The 23,064-nt window shown below is 29.4% G+C and overlaps 1 protein-coding gene across 3 annotated transcripts; it reads left to right on the plus strand.

Moving 5' to 3' along the window:
• Positions 1-1,489: 1,489 nt before the first annotated feature.
• On the plus strand, positions 1,490-23,021 carry sip1 (septin interacting protein 1). 3 transcript variants are annotated; one of them, XM_014423060.3, is made up of 14 exons: positions 1,490-1,739; positions 3,738-3,948; positions 4,877-5,051; positions 12,473-12,566; positions 12,642-12,837; positions 12,930-13,119; positions 14,465-14,674; positions 16,214-16,473; positions 18,733-18,929; positions 19,024-19,245; positions 19,354-19,560; positions 21,192-21,313; positions 22,475-22,596; positions 22,777-23,021. In XM_014423060.3, exons 1-14 carry the CDS (start codon positions 1,634-1,636, stop codon positions 22,919-22,921), a joined length of 2,457 nt encoding a protein of 818 aa, XP_014278546.1. In that variant the 5' UTR covers positions 1,490-1,633; the 3' UTR covers positions 22,922-23,021. The 3 variants fall into 3 exon arrangements, with proteins under 3 accessions (XP_014278546.1, XP_014278555.1, XP_014278561.1); XM_014423069.3 differs by having other exon boundaries at positions 1,525-1,739; positions 22,484-22,596; XM_014423075.3 differs by lacking the exon at positions 1,490-1,739 and having other exon boundaries at positions 3,738-3,860.
• The last annotated feature ends 43 nt before the right edge of the window (positions 23,022-23,064 follow it).

Below are 23,064 nucleotides of genomic sequence, written 5' to 3' on the forward strand. Positions count from 1 at the left end.
GACTTTGCAAAAACAAAGTTGTGTTGCCCAACTGAATCGGGTTCCTTACTTAAATCTATTCGGACAATTTTTTTAAACCTTACAAAATATTGGCAAAATCAAGTAAATAATATATAATAATAGTATATAACTTTTTTTTTCTTTATCACTTTGGTTCTTTTTTCTATACTTTATTATTATTGTTTTTTTATTAATCCCTTTTTTCATATTTTCTCTTCCGACCCAATGTATCTGTCCTCTTTTCTTTTCCTTATCACCTTCCCCTTCAAAACCAAAATACAAATAATAAACATTTTAAATAAATAACACTATAAACAAGCAACATAATTTCATAGAGATAATTGATAGAAGCAGTAATATATAATTATAATGATATATAGAGTATATGATATTTAGAGTATTGAAGCTTCATGCTCTGTGGGTTAGGAACTACTGATTTAGTTGATGGTTATACTTAACTAGTATTTGAAAAATAAATTAATTTTAAATTCTATAAGGAAAAAAAACTGATATGGAGAGCTTTGACAAGATACGTCTCAGGAGAAACCAGTGTAGTGAGCAGCAATGCTGAAGATATCACATTTAAGATGAAAGGAATATGGTCCGGGTGCGGTCAAGAAAAACTCAAATAGTAGAAATATACTAATTTAATGAGCCAACGTTTCGCCCCACGTTGCAGGGCTTCTTCAGGGCTATTTTGACGGCAGTCAAAACTAAAATCAATTCCAGTATATCACATTTAATATTTTCCAAGTTGGCCGGTAATTGGCGGGGATCGCTAGAGCAGTGTCGCTTTTGTCCTGTCCTTGATATATTTTTTTAGTTAATCCTTCAGACACTTATTCTATACCTAACAAGATGTTATTTTCCCCTAGATATTGAATTTGAGAACATTAGCGTACCTAGAACATCTGGAGACCATAATATATTTATTTTGGGGCCCGAGATAGATTTATTTTGAAGGTGTTGGATGAATATAATTTTTGGATCTTGGGAAGATTTGTTTTTGTCGAATTTATCGGATTTATTTATGGGTCCGGGGCTGATACATTTCAAGTTCAATTTAGGCAAATTTTTTTTTGTCTCTGTGGTAGATTGGTTTTAGGGATTTGAGGTGGTTTCATTTTTTGGGTCTGGGAAGGATTATTTTTGAGGCTGTTACAATTTTAAGTTTTTGAAGAAATATTAAGAACAATGTTTTCCTACCTATGGTGTTAAATTTGGTTAGATTAATATGTTATGAAAAACATAAAATGTTATGAAAAATCTGGCTGTTAACGCGATTGTTAGTCGATTTAAGTGGCAAGTATTGGTGGATATATATAAAACGGGTATTTTCAAGGCGCTGGGTAGGTATTGTTTGATCGGGAGAACCGGCTACACTGATGGTTACAGACATAGTATTGAATTATTATTATTGGAAGGTGTTGGACACCTTCAACATACCTCATCAGTATTACTTCAATAAGATTGGCCACCTAGGCACAAGAGGCACTACAGACATCGAGTTTCTATAATCGACTTTCCTATTGGAAGGTTACATTAAACTTGTATATGGTTAAGGTTATCATTGTTTGTATTTAGTAATGAAAAGTTCAATTTAATACTTTTCAAACTCTATTCTTTTTCGAAAATGTCTGATAATGAATACGAAGCTTTCGAAATAACTGACTATGACCTGGAAAATGAATTTAATATCAACCGGCCGAGAAGGATCTCGAAAAATCAACAGATTTATGGTGAGCTTTTTTCCCTATTAGTTGTAGTGATACTTTTAACATACTTGGAACCTGAATTTTTTTAATTTCAATATATTCGTTTATTCAAACTTTAAATTTATAGTAGTGTTCTTATAGCAATAGGACCTCATATTATATACCAAACATCACATTCTCCATTTATTTCATGCTATCACTAGATTTTAAAGAGTTTTATGTTTCGTTGTGTTAATTGTTTTTCCATATACTTATATATTAAATTCATAATTCATCCCTCGCTCAAATGTTCAACCCTGGCCATACCATTCACATTTTTCTCACACTTCAGGAACTGTTTTTTTTGTTTGTTTTTTTTTTACTGTTATTTTTTATTCACCTTTTTTTCTATTTGTGTTTAAAAGACCATTACTGAGAGAATTTAATTTCTGAGTAAGGATATTGAATAGACATGGCTCGCACTTAAAAGATTTCAATTTTCAAAAACCATGAGTATAAGCACATTATGACAGTAGAGATACTTGTAATTTTAACTACATCTTTAATGCCACATTAAGTTTTTTAATATTAACATCATTTTTTTATTAGTAAGAATTAAGAACATGTTTCTGACAAAAATTGTTGGTATTATATAAAACACTTATTTGTTCATTAATCTTGAGCTTATACAACAGTAGCAATTCTTTATTATTCTATACTATTTCTTGGCCTGCTTATTTGATGCATTTATATGTATATTTATATACAATATAAATTAAAACCTGAAATATAAAAAAATCTACAGAAAACTGGTTGTTGGGCAAAATGCTCACTCGCAGTCCTTATGTCTCACGGACCTGCCCTGGATTAACTAACCTAATGATCGATTATGCATATGTGCGCTCAGTATTAAATTTTACTGATTAACAACACTTTAATTTATAAAGTTTTGCTGATCTCTTAGATCTTTTGTTGACTTTAACCATCTTTACTTCTCTTAGGCTGTTATTTACGAAGTTACTGTGTGTAGGTCAGTGATATTTTAGATTATTTTATCTATCCAACTAGTTTCAGGTTTCTCAAGATGGTCTCTCACCAACTTCTATTCCATTCATGTTTGTGTACAGATATCTGGATTTATAGATTCAAGCTTCATAATTACCTTCACTTCCAACCTATATGTCATGAGAGACTGTATTTGCCCTAATATAAGTTGAGGTTTTTTTTCTGAAAATTTCTTCGGTAAAATAGAAGGCCGTCCAATTTTAGGGGTTGATCTGAAAAATTTAAGTTGGACAAAACTCAGGACCTTTAGTTAATTCATAGTTTGTTTTCATTTATTCTTTAGAGACGGTAGATTAAATACAGTTTGTATTATTGTAAGAGAAAATTGTTTACTTATTATCTTCTTTATTTTGGAGAGAAAATGCAATTTGTTCAAAACAGAATCAGGAATGCTTATGTTCAAGGAAAACAATATATTTTAACAAAGAGTGGGGAAGGAAAATTAAGAGTTTATATGGAATAAAAATAGTAGAAAATATAGAGAACTCCATTTTCAACTTCTGAAAACTAACACAATTTGAGGTTTTAAAAAATGATGATCAAGGCACAATGTAGAAAGGAATATTTATAATATTCTTCAAAGTAAAAAACTCATTTTTCTTCAAATGAACCTCTATCCACTGATGTCTTCTATTACTCACAAGTTTCTTGGAGTAGCTTATATTTTTCTTCCTTACACCTATTTAATAGTTTCCATGTAACCCTAGACCATATTTCTGGTGTGGGTATATAACCCTACTCTAATATTATTGCTATTGAGCCATCAATCGCATTAAAATGAATAAGTCTATGGTATCAGGTTATGACCCGTGACAACAAGTACCCCCTGCTTTCTCATATATCATTATTAAAAAATAACTTTGAGATTAACAGCTTACTTACTAAATTTCTGGACTATATTTACTGAATTCAATGTTTCAAGATTTATTTGTGTTTAATATGAATTCACACCCTGATAAATTAATCATCTTCTCTTAGGAATATGGGCTAGAGATGAAGACAGTGATGATGAAGGAGATAGACCTTCCTTTAAGGGATCTCGAAAACCAAAGAATTACACGGCTCCCATTGGTTTCGTGGCTGGAGGAGTTCAACAAGCAGGTAAGAAAGAAGAAAAAAAAGAAAAGGATGATGACGATGATGATTATGATCCAGATGCAAAAATTCATCTTCATGGGTCAAGTTCTAGGTAGGAAATTTTTTTTGATTAACTTAAAGCCTTTTTATAAAATAAAAATAAATAAATAAAATAAAATGAAAAAAGAGGCGTGAGACTACTGTGCTGTAGATGGAAGTGATAATATATTTTTTCAATAAATAACTGCCTAAACAGATATTTTCACAACCAAAGATTGTATCAAACTACTTGATATAAGGCTACTAGATAAAATAAATTCCATTTTTCTATCATTATGTTTGATTTTAAGTGCTAACAATATAAGTCTAATTGTGCATATTTAAACAAATACGCATACAAACGTGTATACTTAGTTTGACCAACTTTTTTTCCCAATATTACAAAAGAAAAAAAAATGTTTCAAATTTAATGTTTTATTTCATTTGTCTGAGTAATATTTTATTTTGTGCCTGTTAAGTGCATTTTTTTGATTTTGGTTGGAGTAATGTGCTCTATTTTAATCACTTTTTCTGTTTATACTGTTTTTTTCTCAAATATTATGTCTGTTGATGAAAAAGAATTTGTGACATTCAGGTTGGTTCATCGATAATTATGATGATTTAATAATTTTATTTTAAATTGTGGCAATGTTAGTTCAGAGAATAAGATAGTATCATTGAATAGAACTAAATAGAAGTCATAAGTGTTGAGTAGGCTTTTATTGCAGGTACTTATAAATCATAAATAAGCATCATTTCATTATATATTACTTTAGTAAAGTTTAAAATCTTTTGTCAACTTTAATAAATGTATACTCATTATTATTGAGAAAAAAATTGCCCATTAGAACCATTAGCTATTCTTGTAAATGATTGCAAACAAAAACAAAACTTAGTTCTAAAAATGAAATACAAATTGAAATTACTTAAATGTATCTAAAACTAATTTTCGCTCTTATTTATAAAATTTATATCAATTTATTCTTATTATTTTTTTTCAGTGATGATGAACCTCGCATGTCATCTTTTAAGGGTGACATTTTGTCATCCATTACTGATGAAATAGCAGGTTTAAGAAAGAAAACTAAAACTAAATACAATCCTCTTTTATCTCACAGAGGCGTTGGAACATGGGAGAAACATACAAAAGGCATTGGTGCTAAGCTTTTATTACAGGTACTTACCTCATAGATTTTTTTTTTTTCTAATACTTATAATTCAACTATATATAGTGGAGCTTCTCTTTAAAGAATATCACTGGTGGATGAAAAATTGTTCAAAATGTTTTCCATCCCTGTGAGTCTTCAGGAAGGTGAGAAGATAATAATCTGAAGGCACCAAGTCAAGGGTGTTAATGTTCGAAAGTACCCTGGTGGCTTTGGCCGTGTGCGGAATGCGCTGTCATACAAAAAACCTATTCCCTTCGTCAACATTTTTCTCCATGTATTTTGGTCTCCTGATTTTTTGTAGGGTTTCCTAGTATCGTACTACAGTAATCATCTTTCCCTTAGGCAGATGGGGAACCTGTGTGCCACTACTGTGATTACGATCTGTTTATTCCAGAGTTGCACTGAGCCTCTTATAATCCTCACATTCCAATTCAAAGGGTTTACTAATTAAATTATTTATTTATTACATTAATAAAGAAAATATTTCAGAATCATTCAAACAACCCTAAAAAAAGTTTGACAAGTGCATATGAGAATTCAATGTCCCATTAAAATCCTATATCTTACTTTAAATATCTTGGCCATGAAGATGAACTCTTTTGATTACTGATTCTCAATTATGAAGACTTATTTTCATAGAAGATTGAATTCAATAATGATTGTTTTATTTCACATTTGTTCAATATTACACACCATTTGCAAAAGATATAGTCAATAACCATAAAAAAATAGTTTACGGTTTTTCGTTATTTATGCCTTAAAGATGTATCAGATCTGAAAAAACACTGATATAAAATATTTTTAAATTATATTTCCAAGGTAAATACTTCATTGAAAATATCATTTTCTATTAAGAATGTTTGAAAACCCCCCTTCAAATGGTTTAAAAACACAAATTCTATCATTTTTGAAGATTTGGTTACTATGCTATAACTTAGAATCATGTAACTTATTTAATTATTGCTTCATATTTCACAAAAATATGATGTAAAAAACACTTAAAACAACATATTACTAAGAAGAAATCATCTCTTATGCTGTGATACCTCCCAAGTCCGAAAAAGCTGCCTATGTGATTTTAATATTTTAAAAAATCTAAACCTTCTAGAGACAATCTGGTTTTGAAGGATACAGTAGTATTTTTTTCTGACTCAGAGAATTCTTTTGAGTTGTAATTAACTCCTAAATTAATTAACTAAAACTTTATTAATGAGTTTACTTCAGTATACCAGGTTCAGAGTTAATTATATGATATGTACACTTGCAACTGAAAAGCAAACTGTTTTAGCTTCTGCATGTCTCTAGTAATACGACATTTTGAATTTGTATGTGTATATTTGAGAAAAAGCAAAATATAACGTTCTTAATGAAGAAAACTTTCATTCTAATAGTTTTAACATAGAGTTGCTGTTTTTAAAGTGCAAGCTTTGGGAAGTCAAATTTTGTTAAAGTTGGTAGAATATTGTGGTATTATGACTGTCATTGGAATTTGAAGAATTTAATGTTTTTTAATTTCTGAATATGAATGTTTCCGCTAGGAACCACTATTATCAGCAGAAAAAAATATTATATTTTCTACTTTTACTCTGTATGAATTTAAACTTAATTATTTACAAAGTTTCATCTTCAGTAATAAAGACAATCTATTAATCTTTTTGTGTAAAAATTGAAATATATTTGTTTTGTTAGAAATTAACATTTTTGAGTTATAAATAAATAATTTGAAAAAAATATCCGCTAGACCTAATTGTATTAGATGAGTTTAAATGTATTTAAAATTATAAAAACCAAAAGACACCTTGAATAAAAAAGGCCAAAAATATTTTCTTATGAAAAAGGAATTTATATTCACTTTTAGTGTCATTTTAAAGCTGTGAATATGAATTATCATAGAAATGAAAATAAGACATTTTGGGGCTTGATTTTATGGGAGATTGTTTTGTCTGCCAATGTCTGATGTTCTTGTAAAAATTTGTAACTGTGGAATTCCTTTTAGATAACAAAATATGTATGTTATTCAAATCCAACTTCTCTACTCTTCTAAACCATATCAATGTCTTTTCAATTTCATATAGTTATATGGGGGAAAAAATAATTTGAAATAAATTAGAACTCATCTATAAGTGTACAGGACAATCTATGGAATTGCTCAAACATAAAATTAAAAAAAAACCTTTTTTTGTCAGATTTTTTGTCACTATTCATAAAAAGCAGCCATATGATGTAATTTTTTACACTCATCCCCAACTTTTCTCCAAAGTTGGATCCAGTCATTTTAAGAAAGCTTTTTATGAAAAATAGGTGTGCTAAGAAAAATATGTTTGTGCATTTGTGAGCAAAAGTAGTGGATGGAATTTTATTAAATTGATACGGAACCATCTTGGTATCAAATCCCACATTATCGATTATATCCAAGCACTAAGTTCACTACATTGGTTATGGTACAGTACACAGTTATGGTTTCTGTTTCATAAAATGTCATGAAAATCTCAAGTTCTGGGTGCAAACTTTTTTTTTTTTGGTTCAGCAGGCCCCTCCCATTCAATTGTTTATATGTACTATTTTGTCTATAATATTACAACATGAATTGTTAATAAAACATAATATCAATACTTATAAATAACATTCATCTTTGTAAATTAGCTATAGGGTCAGAATATAACAAAAATACTTGATTATATGATAGCGTTTTGATCAACTTTATCAGACCTCTCGAGAGCCTGGGCACCCGGGTTTTATTTAAATTAATGGATCATACTTGTATATTTGCATGATCTCTTCAACCTGTGTTTCTAAGGGCTACTTCTGTAGCTTTAATAATCTCATCAGTTTCTAACATTAGAAAGTCTTTTTGCTGCTTTCTATTAATGATTTTTCTGGCCAACTTTGTAATTATTTTGGTCATTTACGTTTGGTCCGTATTCAATAGACATAAGCGGTAGTTTTTTTTATCATATATTGTTTTTTATTCAATACCAGATTGACCTGGCGGGTCTTATATCGTTAATATAACTTTTTTTTTTAACAATTGATTATTGGGGGGTATGTTCTTGTGCAAAAGACACCCCCTACCTATTTACAACACTATAAATATTGAACAATCGTGAATAATAGGAAGAGAGAAAACGATAAATTAGCAACAAAAACAATGACATTTATAGATTTAATAAAATAAATAATTGACTTTTTACAGAAAAAAAAAGATAATTTGTGAAAAATATGAAGTGAAAAAATAAATAAAATAGTAGTAATGTTAATAATAGATTAGATAAATGTAAAATTGTAACAGGATGTCCTGTAGCAGCCTGGGCTTCAGTCTTCGGGATGAAGTTGGATTTCCCAAGTTGTAAGATACTATTCCTTCTACTGTCGGTGACTGGGAGTTGAATTGTATGAACTGTTTTTTGATGAAGTCTTCTATTGATTCCATTTGTAGTTCCTGATGCAATTGGCTATTTCTTACAAACAAAGGGGCTTCCACTGCGATTCGTAGGACCTTATTTTGAAATGGTTGTAATTTTTTTCTTTTTGTAAGTGATGCCACTCCCCAGGCTTCACAGCTATACATCAGTGGTGGCTAGAGTATTGTTTTATAAATAACAAAATTTGTTTCTGGTTTTAATTTAGATTTAGAAATTTCTGAGTGAGTTATTATTATTGTACACTGAACATTATATCTGGCAAGAAGGGAAAGAGGAAACAGCTAGGGAGAGATTAATAGGGCCTCGCCCATTTGATGGAAGTATGAATCCCTCAGGAAAGTAAGCATTGGGCCATATAGATCTGACACAACAAACTAAGGGTTAAATAATAGTTTTTTTATAAATATAGGTAAATTGCTTTTTGTTTTGACTGAAACAAGCAACAACAAAATTATTGGAAATTAATACTAATGGCAATAACATACAAAATAACATAAAATGATTTTAAAAGAAGTGGACACTTGTGACAACCACAAAAATAGCCGAGAAATAATATAACTTGGGAAAGAGGACATTTCATAGAAAAACACAAAAATGATAAAAATAATATTCATAAACTTTTTAATAGATCGAAAAATGATTTAGAATAAGTAATCAAATTTAAAAATAGTAATTCCTATATTATAATTGTGAAATATGATAATAAAAAAAATAGTTGTTATTATAAAAAAGGAAGAATTTGATGGTAAAACGAAAAAAATACTAAATGAAGGAAGCAATTCTAGAAAACTTAAAACAGACCCACTACCAGATATAAATAAACAAGTAAAAAATTATGTTGAAAAGCTCTATAAAAATAAAATGGTCAATAAAAATAACATTTTAACTTAATATTAATTTAGTTCTGTTGTTTTCAGTTCTTTTTTGTTTTGTTGTAATGAATGTTGATTTACTTTATGCTGTTTAATTTTTTTGTAAAATTTTAACTAGAATAAACATTTTAATTACTTACAAACTTTCCAGGTAACATATAATTTGTATGTATTATTTTCATACATTTTTATCAACATTGTTTATTAGTTTTTTCTATTACTTATCATCACAGTGTATATGATATATAATATGACCCAATGTTACTATTTACATTATTTTTTTTATGTCTAGTTAAGGGTTCTAATAAAACCTAATAATCTCCAAATCATTTTTAACCATTTTCAAATAAAAATACGGTAATGTATAACCCTCCCTGAATGATCTTAATCTAAAAAGAATTCTGTCTCATTGGATTGCCAATATATTTTGATTTTATAGTCATAATATTCTTAATTTCTTAAACCTGTTGTTGGTTAAGGTTTCCATAGCAATCTTTTAGATGACCAGAATGGCACATCTGTATTGTTTTAGTAAATGAAATTTAATTATCGTATTTTGAGAGGTTTACGTTTATTAACTTTCCCATTATTCGTGTGTACTACGAATACTTAGTTGGTTTAGAAAGTCCAGTAAAATCAGTTCTCATTGAGTGAGTTCAAATTCTAGCGTACATAGATTATATAGATATTGTAGCTAAATCACAGATAGACTTGAAAAGGGCCTTTCTAGCATTTAGAGGCAGTAGAACAGTAAATGGGTCTGCAAATCAACCTGGCAAAGGCCAAATGTATACTTGCCAAGCCTTAATGGCCATCGCCACCCACTGTTACATTTAGAAGTTACCCATTTTAAACTGGAAACAGTTTCATTTATCTAGGGTGTCCTAGTATGTGCGGACAATAAATCCAGATGTACAAAAAGTTAATAACAACAACAAATAGTTGTTATTTCTGTCTGACAAAAATACTAAGAAGCCATTAGCTGTCGAGAAATACAAAAATCTCTCGGTATAGAGCACTTAATTATACCAATACTAAATAATGCATCAAAGACATGATCCTTATTGTTTATGAATGCTGATAATTTAATGTCATTTGAGAGAAATATATTTAGAAAAATGTTTAAGCATGTAAAGAATAATGACCAGTTTAGGCTGAGGCACAATTTAGAGTAATACCAAATTTACTGGGAAGCAGATCTAAAATATATAAAACTCCCAAGACTGCGGTGGATTGGCCATGTACCTAGAATTTATAGTGACTCATCCATTAAGGAATTATAGTTTGGGTATGTGAAAGGAAAAAGAAATAGAGGACAGCTATGATTGAGATGGACAGATGAGCTTGAAGTTGGTGCACAGAAAGTTTTGGAAACAAGAGCTTGGTAGACTCTTTCACAAGACTGAGAGAAATGAAAGTGATGACTTGATGTGGTAAAGAACCATACCGAGTTTTAATACCTGTGTTTATGATTATAATTTAGGTTTCCATATTAAACTTCTAGATTACCAGGACAGTACATCTGTATTTTTTTAATACTAGATGAAATTCAATGATCATATTTTGAGAGGATTTTATTAGCTAATTATGGACAGTCATCAAAATTTCTGAGGCATTTATTTTCGAATATTTGTATTTTTTATTTTTGTAATATTACACTGGATAATATTGATTTTAAGGTTACATTTTATATAAAATTTTTCTTGCATTTTCCAATTTTGGAATTTATGTGGTGGTTAAATAGTAGTTTGCTGCCTAAAGTGACTCATAAGTATTTAATTGTTTCGGCCAAAGGGATGGGTGTATTATTTAAATCTATGGTCAATAGAAGTACAGGCCGTTGTGTCGTGAAAATGATGTCTTCTGTTTTATCAATATTTAAAACTATTTATTAATTATTTAGATGTTTTTGAAAGCATCTTTTATGTGAGTTCTATTACAAAATCATAACAGGAAAATAAAGTAAGACCATATTTTTTTATTTAATAAATAAAATAATTGAAATCAATTTAATAATATTTATAAAAAAAGAATATTTTTTTCGGTTATGTTGATCTTGATTTGACATGGTTTTAATTTGTGAAATCATAATTTTTAGAAACAGAGCTATTAAATTACAATTTGATATTAAAAGTTGTCTCTAGCTAGAAATATGTCACATTACTAGTCCCTTAATTTTGACGTGACAACGTCTTATAAATCATTTTGCGGGATGCCATGTTAGAAAAAGTGTCCCGTAACGGAAGTAGATTGTGGGGGAGGTAATTAGTAGTGTAGTAGTGGGGGTAAGAGGATTATAGATGCTGAGAGTCATGCAGGCAAAAGTGTCCCGTAACGGAGAAGGTAGTGGTGGGGATGGGTAAGAGTGAGGTGGTGGGGGTAACAAGCCGAAGCACGCCGTAATTATGAGAAAGCACGCCGTTGTCACGGAAATATGTCGCCTTGGCGCGAAGCGCCGAGGCCTACACGGGCACGGTTTTTTTGTCGACCCCTCAGAAATTTATTTGGAAGTTAAACAGCTTTATTGTGACTGCTCAGAAAAACATATTTTTTGATTATAATACAAGAACTGTATTTTTTTCTATTTCCAAAACTACTTTTCCAAACTTCGACCATGATCTAGAATGCAGTGCCAGACGACTCTATGTGATAGATAGATGGCTTTCCTGTCCTAATTAAGTTGTAATCAACCAATAAAATAAATTATTAGGTATATATATATTTAAGGAGGTAAGAAAAAAAAAGTGAAGTTAGTTGAGCTTAAATTCTGTTAAGGTCATGTGAAAGTCCTCATATATAATGATAAATTAGAAAACTTCATTTTTTTACCAAGAATTGCTCCTGGTTTTCCTTAAAAATAAAAATTAAAAAAAAATTACATTCTTTCTTTTGGTTTTTTTTTTTTGTTCATTCCAAATAATGATAAAGATGACTATATTTAACACTACTTACATGTATTATTCCTTTCAGCTAAACTAAATCATTTTCCTAGTGATGAAATGTTTTTCCAAATTACTCATTTCTTTGATAGTTATGTATCAGTAATAAATTAAAAATTTCTAATATAACATATAAGATTGAGCTTTGCAGTGCTTATTATTTTATTTTATTATTATTTTTTTTACCTATAACAGATGGGTTACCAACCAGGAAAAGGTTTAGGCAAAGATCTTCAAGGTATCCAGGCTCCTATTGAAGCTAATCTTCGTAAAGGACGGGGTGCTATAGGTTTGTGCTACATCCTTACGTATATAAAATTTGGTTAAAATGTTTGAAGTCTTTAATTAATAATTTTTAATTTAGGAGCATATGGTCCTGAAAAAGCTCAGAAGATAGCTGAAATTAAACCAGAAGCAAAGTCTGAAAGTAAAGATGGAGACAAAATTTCTCAGTGGAGGAAGAGTGGAGATGGTAAGCCAAAGAAAACAAAGTACATCTACAAAAGCATTGAGGATGTTTTAGATCAAAATTATCAACCTATCAGAAAAAGGGAGTTCAAGTAAGTTACGTATATATATTTATTTAACCATTGACTATGAAAATTACTAAAATTATGAAAAACTCTCAAATTAAAAAAAAAAAATGTTTTAGTGAATTATCAAAAGTAAAAGTGATTGACATGACTGGACCTGAGCAAAGAGTATTATCTGGATATCATGCAATTTCGGGCACCCAGAAACCATCCGATGAATGGGAAATTAGAAAGGAAAAAGAATTTAAAAACTTTCAGCTTCCTGAACTTCAGCATAACTTGAACCTTCTTGTAGATATGTGTGAACAGGTGATTATTATTTTTTATAATTGTTTTGATTGTAGAGTTCAAAATTATATAAACGTTTTAAATTCTCTTGTAAAAAATAAGGCTGAAGGCCTCCTTATCATTTTAGATTTTAGGCTAGAGGTGAGTGGCAAGTGATTTTTGAAAAATTTCTTCTATGAATTTTTGTTGTCAAGCTCTGTGGTCCATCTTTTGTGTCATTATTTTTTCTAAAAAAAAGATTTTTAATTTAAAATCGGAGTTTTTATATTTCAAAAAATGTAGAATCCAAAAACCAAATTAATAAAGAAAATTATCTATTTGCTCTTTTTCTGAGAATAGATGCTTTGCTCTGGGCTATTTGGTATTAAAGTCACAGATTACCACACAACGATACCAAAATTTGTCATTACCATCTTCTTTTTCGTTTCAGTATGCTGTCTGTTTAGAGGTTTCTTATTACATCATATTTTTTCATATCTCAACCATTTTTGACTATAGAGGAAAAATATAGTGTTTTGGAATTGGCATCCCAAACCATTAAAAAATAAGTTAAATTATTAACTTGTGAACAGATAGATAAGTTACCAATTTTTTTTTTCTTTTCTTTTGTGATATTTTCATCCTTGATGCCTGTGTGCCTAATTATGTAGCCTGTCTGCAATATCTACCATACAATATCAAAAAAACGAGTTTTCTCCAGGAATTCTCTAGTCCTGGCTCGAGCAATTTTAATGAAATTCCTACAATTTTTTTCTTAAAGCGATTTAACTGTTGTTACTTAAAGTAAATCCCTGTGAAAAAGATGGAAAACAATTATGAAAAAAAGAAAAAGAACTCAAAAAGTAAATATTTAATGGTAAATATGTACATGATGGTAATTATGTATATGGTCATTTAGTAGGTAATTAAATTACCTAAAATGCAAAAAAAAATTATCAAAATTGGGATAATAATTAATAATAACTAATACAGTATACTAGAGTTTTTTTAGATTTATTATTAACAGTATTCCTTGCAGGTTCCTATGGAAATTAACCCATTTATTCTTTATTATTACACATAATTTGAAAACCATATATTGATGCTCATGTGAGTAATAATTAAATTATCTATGAAGCTATATAAAAAAAAAAATTCTTATTTGAACCAAAATTACTGAAGATAAAGCCATCAATTTTTTTAATTGATTGTTTCACCCAAAACTGTAAGAAAAGTTGTCTGATTAGACTCACTGGATTTTTTTTAATATAATGATTCTGACAAACTTGTTTTTATTTGTTATTTACTGATAATAAATAATATAGTTTTCTTTTATTTAGTGCACACATGTTATTAAGTAATAAAAGTTTGATTATTGTATTTTAAGGATATAGTGACTAGTGATCGAGCTTTGCGTTATAATGAAGATAGAGTAGTCAGCCTTGAAAATGAAGTTGTAAATCTGCAGAAAGTAACTGTCCAAGAAGAGAGCGTGATCAATGGCTTACAGCACATTCTGGATGTTCTGGAGAGGCTTACTTCCAATGAGGCCAACCTCACTCTTGATGAAATAGCAAGTGCTTATGAAGACCTCCAGGTTCAGTTTTTCAATAAATATTATTCTTAAAAGCTCGTTTTATTTTTAACTTTTTAAAATGTTCTTAGTAGATACTCGATTTTAGTGCAGTATAAAGCTGTCAAATGTAAGGAATTTCATAAATACGCATAAATATGCAACATTGTACTGTGAAAACCCCAAATCTCAAACACCCAAATCCTGCAATAATGAACTTTATTGTTGGATTTATGATATTAGTGCATAGAAAGCTTATCTAACCTTTTTTAAATCAAATTAAACTCGCTAAATATTCTTTAAATTTATGAAAAACTAAAATTCTCTGGTTAACAACCTAACATTTTTTCTATAATTGAAAATCCATAAGGAACCAAATAGTATTTAATGATTTTATATTACTATTATGAAGACTATAATTCAATTTTCTACTTCTTAAAACTACTTCTGTTTCAAGTCTTAGAGAAATATTACAGGAACTATGTAGAAAGGAGTATTTCAAAATATTCTTTCTAGAAAATTTCTGTTTTTAATTTCTACTAAAATTTTATATAGGATTAACTAAAAAAACTAACAAGTAATTAGTCAATGTAAAAAAAACTTTTAAAAATATATTGGTATATTAATTTTTGGCATTTTGATTAGTTTAATATAACTACCAAAAAAGTCAGATAGAAGAACAAAGGGTTATTGGCTGAATGGGAATCGGAATTAAAACAATAACAACAAATATTCTCTATAACAAGCTTATTCTAGAAGGACTTTTCTATAGTTACCATTGGTTAATACTGTCCCAAAAATATTTGTCCTTTATGTTTTCTTATTCTTTTTGTTAGGTTGATCTGGATTTTTCATATGGCTAATGAATGCATTGGCTTACCTCAATTTTCATCAATTCTAAACTATAAATTAAATACGGAAAATAATAATGTAATAAAATTAAAATAAATAAATATTGGCATACATAACATGAGAAATTTAGTTCAAGCAGTAAATAAAATTTAGTCAAAAAATTAAACAAAATTCAAAATCATGATAGAGTGCAATATAAAATCAGTGTTATTTGAATGTCTTTTCCATGCTTTAAATTTTTGTGTAGGTTTGGTAGAATTAGGAGCTAGGAAACAAAAGATGTGATTGTACGAAAATCTGGTCTTTAAAAATTAGCCGATGAGTTTGAAAAAAAAGATAATTAGGTTGCCAGTTATAAGTTTATTAATTAGTTCACACCATTCTCGACATTTTGACTGCGAGGAACCATTCTTAAGACAATGTTACATTATTTATTTTTCATTAGTTTTACTAAAATTCGTATATTCAAAGAACTTGGTCATAATATCAAATTCATTTTGTACTCCTACTCAAATGATGGTTGTGTGCCTAGTGTGCTGGATATATTATAGTGCGTGCGACTCACACTATGATATATTATAGTGCGACTCACACTATGATATATTATAGTGCGACTCACACTATGATATATTATAGTGCGACTCACACTATGAAATACCACTTTTGCATGTCCTTGTAATGTATTACAAATTTTTTTTTGTATTTTTACAGGAAAAGCAGATGACAGATTACATGATTTATGACTTAGCTTCGTTAGCACCCTCATTGGTTCGACCATTATTGAAAACAGAGCTGGCCTCTTGGGATCCTCTCACTGAGCCTCATAAACCTATTCCTATTCTTCAACGGTGGAAGAAAATTTTTGAAAGAACTCAGTCTGCAGGTCCACTCGCTGCTGCTCCAACTCTTCTTGATCCATATCACCGATTACTATGGGACGCTTGGATGCCCTGCATAAGAATAGCTGTGAAGTAATTCTTATAAATTAATATTTTTACCAGACATTTTAGTAAAAATTTTATTAAGATTTTAAATCTTAAATTGTATTGATTTTATTAATACTTATAGTAACACTTTTATATTTTAATTATTTAGAAAGTAGGTGTTGTTTTTCAATCTAAATGGATGTTAAAAAAATTAAGTAAAATAACAGAATACTATTTAGCAACCCACCACGACCTAAAAGTAGTATATAAAAACCATTTGTCAACATTATTAGTGTTTTTCATTTAATTTTTATTGCTTTTTTGTTTTAATTCATCATAAAATTTTGTTAAGCTATTAATTTTATTAGTTGAATGCAGTCTTTGTGTTATTCAAATATTTGTTGTTCACTTCAGATTGGATCAGATTGAATCAATCTCTGTACTTATCAGAGTCTAAAAAATTTATCTTTTTACCGCATCGTTGCTTAAGCTGTGGTACCTCGTAAGTCCAAAAAATATTTTCAGATGAACAGGTGAAATTAAGGTTAAAAGAGATGAAACATAGGCATAACAGTTGGGGTGAAAAGTTCGTAGGCTAACAGAAAACAATTTTTTTTTTTTTATAAAATATGATTTTATTATTCAATATAGTTGCCTTTGAGGGCGAGACAATTATAGCAATCATACAATTTTTTTGTACCATTTTTATAGTATGATTTGTCTTTAGGCCTCAGTTTCGATGATTATCTCTTTATCGGCACTAAAGTTCTTTCCAGCGGGCATTCTCTTGAGGTCTGAGAACAGGAAATATTTGCTGGGGACCAGATCTGGAGAATACGGTGGATGCGAAAAAGGATAGAACAGCTCCAAACACTGGTCAGAATCATCAATTCGTTGTTGTTTTTGGTTGATTGTGAGCTTGTGCGCCACCCACAGTGCTTTTGCATGCCCAAATATTCATTCACGATATGTCCAACACGTTCCTTTGATATCTTTAGAGTCTCAGCTGTCTTGATCAACTTCACTTTACGGTCATCCAAAATTATTATGTGGACTTTTTTTATGTTTTTGTCGGTAACAGCCTCTTTGGGGCGTCCACTGTGTGCATTGTCCTCAGTGCTCATTTTGCCTCGTTTAAACTTAGTAATCCACTTCTCAATGGTTGCACTAGCTGCACTTGTCCAAATAATGTTTATCAAGCTAAGCCTGGGCTTCAACAGTATTTTTTTTTTTCGCCAAAAAGCAATGATTTATTAACATACGAAATTCCTTTTTATCCATTTTTTCAAACTAACAAAAGTTGATTCACTCAAAATGCTATATCTCACTAACTAATAGTCCAACAGCTATCAATATCAAATTTATAAGGTATCTTTTTGAAGGTTAGGACTAACTAAAAATCATATGGATTTAATACCAGTAGTGCCATGTATGTGTCAGCCTTTGAACTATTCAACCCACCTGTTATTTAGTGATTTTAAACAAGATACATTTCAGCATCAGGTTTTACAATCATAAAATTTTGATTAACATGCGTTTATAATATTTTTTAAAAAATCAATAAAAAACAATTAGTCATCATGTCATAATTATTTCCTTAACATCCTCGATTTTTATTGGTATTTTTAATTTCAATTATTTATATAAAATCTTTTTGGATCAATTAATTCACATAAATTTATATTAAATTTACAAAATTAAAAATATCAGCCATTGTGTAGAGTACCTCAGTTAGTAATTTTAAATCTTTCTGTCTGTCATTAGGAGGCTTAAAGACTTTTTTAAAGCTAGTTTTAAAACATATTATTAATATCAAATTATGTTGAGATATTTTCAATTTTGTTCCATGCTGGTGTCTTGAAAATGTTCAGTCATTGTTTAGGAAGGGAGTATCTGTTTAGGGAGTCCATAAACAATGACTGCCAAATTTCTCATTTGGATTACTTTCATGTGTCCAAAACTAAGATAAGAAGGTGGGGAATTCGATGTTCAGGTAGACTTGACTTACACAAAAGTAAACCCATAGATTAATACTAAATGTTTAAACATACAAATATGTACACAATTTCAGGTATACTAAAGTAACAAAAAAAAAGTAATTCTAATATATTTTTTAAAAATTATTATTATTAATCATGATGTTGTTAAATAGAAAAATAAGAGTATTTGACCATGGATAGAGTAGTTAATATTATCAATATCATATTGTAATATTATAATTATGAATTTCATATTTTTTATAATATTACTTTATATTATTAATATAAAACATCTTGGATATTTAAATTAAACCAATGTTTTTAGTGCTTGGAATGTAAAAGTACCTGACCCGATGATAGACCTCCTTCAGACATGGCATGCCTTAGTTCCTCCTTGGATTCTTGACAATATCCTGCAGCAGTTAATAATGCCGAGAATACAACATACTGCAGATGAATGGAATCCACTGACAGACACCATTCCAGTTCATACATGGCTCCACCCTTGGCTTCCGCAGCTTGGTATTAATAGATTGAAATAATTAATGCATTATTGTTTAATAATTGTTAGCTGAACACTTATTTAATTATGATTTAATTTTTTTTTTTTCGATAGGTAAAAGACTCAGGGTTTCAGTTTTTCCTGTAATTCGTCAGAAGTTAGCTTCAGCACTCACAAGTTGGCATCCATCTGACAATTCCGCTCGTCTTATGTTACAACCTTGGGTTTCAGTATTCACCCAGCAAGAATTGGATACTTTCTTGATTAATAACATCATTCCTAAGTTAGCTCATGTTCTGCAAGAGTTTGTGATAAATCCAGCTCAGCAATCATTAGGTAAATTGTTTAGTTGACAATATAATGTTTCTTTTACAATAATTATATTTTTCTATGCTCTGCTTCAAAAAATCAATAAAAATAAGTTTTATGTTTTGTTTCTTTCAGATAGTTGGAATTGGGTCATGGATTGGATTGAAGTTATTCCTCCTCAAATCATGGCCGATGTTCTGGAAAAGTCATTCTTTCCAAAATGGCTCCAGGTACTCACAATGTGGCTCAACATGGCTCCTAACTATGATCAGGTGACAGAATGGTATTCTGGTTGGAAGTCTCTGATACCACCATCCCTAAGAGATCAACAACTAGTTAAAGGTCAGTTGGACTTTATTTGCTTGGAAGTTCATTTATTTCTTATAGCATTTATTTGATTATTAAATGTTGGTTATATGTCATGAATTATTTGAATTTCCAGTAAATTACATTAAGTATTTGTAGTTGGAATGAAATAGCTGATACTATTTGAACCTAATATTTAGGTTAATCTTGGGTGTTATATTTAAATTTAGAAGTTTACCTTGATATATATCTCACTCTGAAAATGTAAATGAAATAAAATGAAAAATAGTGTATTATTCTGGGACTAGGTCCATTTAGAAAAATTATAAGGCTACACAATATACTGGCCAAAAAAAGTGTGGCCGCACTCGATTACAACTAATATTATAATTTCATATCAATAATTTTTGATACATATAAAAACTATATCTATCTAAATAAATAAAAAACAAAACAGTAATTACAATATTTACAAATAATAAATGCTTATGTTCTATATTTATATATTATATACAGTATACTCTATTCTATATTACCATATAGTATAGAGTGCTAATTACTTGGAATAAAAGGAAGCTAAGAAATACTGGCATTAAAAGGATGGATAGAGCCACTTCAACTCGTTATGATATTGGGTCATGTGCATATCATGTGCAGGATTTAGTCCTTTTAGTTAAATAATTTTCTTAACAATAATGGTGGAGAAAATAGATCTCTCTAAACTTGACAAAAACTTTGGAATCTCAATTTTAAATAATGCAGTTGAATTTAAATACTAACAAATCCTATTATTGGGGCATGGTAATCATTGTTCCTTGTAACATGAGGCTGGGTGATTACGTTTGTGTAATCTGTTGATGGTCATAAGTGTATGAAGATGATTAAATTTGTTAGTGTAAAACATACCTAGGGCCACCCGTTTTGAATAAAAGCCAAGATTAGGATAAAATAAAATAATAATAATAAATAAGTGGATCATCTATGCACCCATAAGTTAGTGATACATTGTAGTCTTGATTATCTGTAATGATTGAGACCACACCTGTTTCAGATTAATATTAATGTTTGATAACATAAATAGTATTTATTACATATGATGGTCTATTTAATAAGGTCTGTTACAAAATAACCAAATCTTGTGACCAAATTTGGTGATCAGGTGGTGCCTACTATAGTTATATAAATTGTTCTGAATCAGGTGAGAGACATAACAAATGTTGTATAGGTACTGGAAGGAATATTTTCTCTTAGAAGATATTCCTGGCTGCTAGGATAGAAATAAAAATGATTTATTTAAGTGATTGCAAGCCAATGGTCATGAGATTGAAGTTCTCAAAGTAGTTCGGTAAAACAGCAGTTATTTCTATTCGTAATCTAACTTAAAATTTTCAGAAATATATTGTATATTACTCAGTATCTCTATGCTTTTATTTCCATCTTACTTCTTTTTGACTCTAAAGAATATACCCTAATTTAGGGCTTGGGTTAAGCAATTTTTGTGGATTATCGAGACATCACTGTATCAATGAAAATATTACCTCAAGTCCTCACTTTTAGGTTTGGGTTTTCAACAAAAAAAAAATTAATATATACCAAAGATGATGATGAATGATGTAAGTTCAATTCATATAGCAACTATAAACTTCTTGTTTTATTGAAATGTTTAGATCAGCTACGAACTGCGTTAGATATGATGAGCCGGTCAGTGGGAGGTGCTCCTATGACAGCACCACCTCCAATGGTCCAACCACCTCCGCCACCTGTTATACATTCTGATGTCAGATATCAGGTACTGTATTGCAGAAATTTATATCAGAGAATTTTATGTAATAATAATACTAGAATTCTTAATTTATGTAGTATGTAAGTTTAGTCTTTTAATTGTCTATATGTAAGTACCATATTTTCCCGAATATAAGGTGATATATTTTTCCTGAAAGTGTAGTCGAAAATAGGCACTCAACTTATGTTGAAGGTCGCTATATTTAGGATTTTATAACGAATGTTGGCTGCTCATCAAAAGTTACCAAATATCGGTGCTTTATTTTATATAGGCACCTGTGTCGCCTCGCCTCCCTTGTATCAGCTCTGTCAAAATGGGTTGTAGTAGAAGTTAAGAAAAATAAATTACAGAAATTTGACAGCCTTTGATGCACACTGTCCCGTTTGACAAACTGTGGAATCCAACCTTTAAAGGCATTATGATGAGTGATATTTTTATTTAGCAGTAAAGACTGGTTTGGAGAAGACATGTCTTTTACATATTGATGGTTTTAATATTTTTCTTTAACTGTTATTAAATATGAGTGATTATGTTGAAACATATAAAACTACTGAAAATTAAAATTGATATTAGAAGAAAATTGTGTATTAAATGAATACAGTAATTCCATTATAGTAATCCCAATTAAACGAAAATCAGTGTCTTAAAAACTTTATTTATACATATTATATAAAATACTAATTACTAATAAATATTGTGTTTCTGTAAATATTATATGAAAAATCATAGTTGCCTTATATTAGGGATCACCTTATATTTGGACAAATATGCTATTATCCAAACATAAAAATTGGCTACAAATATATCTATTATTTCAAGATTTATATCACTGTCTTTTCTTTTTATATGAGGGTTGGTTTAGGGGCTGTTTTCAATATTCTTTTTTTTGTTTTTTATTATTACATTCCATTAAAGTTTATGTTTTCTTAAATCAAGATAGTGTATTGTAGCAAAATTATTTGAGAAACAAAGTTAAAATCATGGGACTATGCTCCCATGACTTACGTGGGTTTTCTCAACTTATTGATTTTTTAAAAATTATTTTATTTTTAATTCAGTAGTATATGATTTTTTTTTTAATAATAGTTGGAATTATTATTTGATATTTTTATATAAAATTATATGACCTTTTATACTCCTTGAATTGAGTTTATCATTATGTCCTAGAATATGCAGCAAGGTATGGCTGAAGCTGTTAGGACTGCTTCACAGATGATTGATGGTTTCAAAGAATTAGTTCAGAAACGTTGCGAAGAAAGAGGCATTGTTTTTCTTCCTTTGCCGAATCGGTAAGTATTATTTTAATTAAAACTGCAAATGATTCGTTAGTTATCACCTCATGTATGATATCTTAACTTTTAATTAAAGTTGGAAAAACCTTACTTAAGAAGTTAGTTTTTATAATGGTTGATTATATTTAGTGATGGTTTTAATGTTGTTTTTAATATAAAAAAAAAAAATTGTTTCAGGTACCGAGAAGGGAAACAGATCTACAGGTGTGGGCTTCTACAGATCTATATTGACAGAAATGTACTGTTCTGCAGTGATAATGGAGCAAACTGGAACCCCATATCATTGCAAGCTCTTCTAGATAAAGCTGTCAGCGGGATATAAGTTAAATTATATGTAAATAGTTATATGTATAGTTCATACTGTATATAATTTTGTAATTATGTCTGGAATGTAAAATATATTTAATATTTATACTTGCTAATGGTATTTCATACTATTTCCTAATTGAAAATTCACACAGTAAT

The sequence above is a fragment of the Halyomorpha halys genome, unplaced genomic scaffold (assembly GCF_000696795.3).
Source record: "Halyomorpha halys isolate HHAL.00 unplaced genomic scaffold, Hhal_1.1 Scaffold23.1, whole genome shotgun sequence".
Classification (NCBI taxonomy): domain Eukaryota; kingdom Metazoa; phylum Arthropoda; class Insecta; order Hemiptera; family Pentatomidae; genus Halyomorpha; species Halyomorpha halys.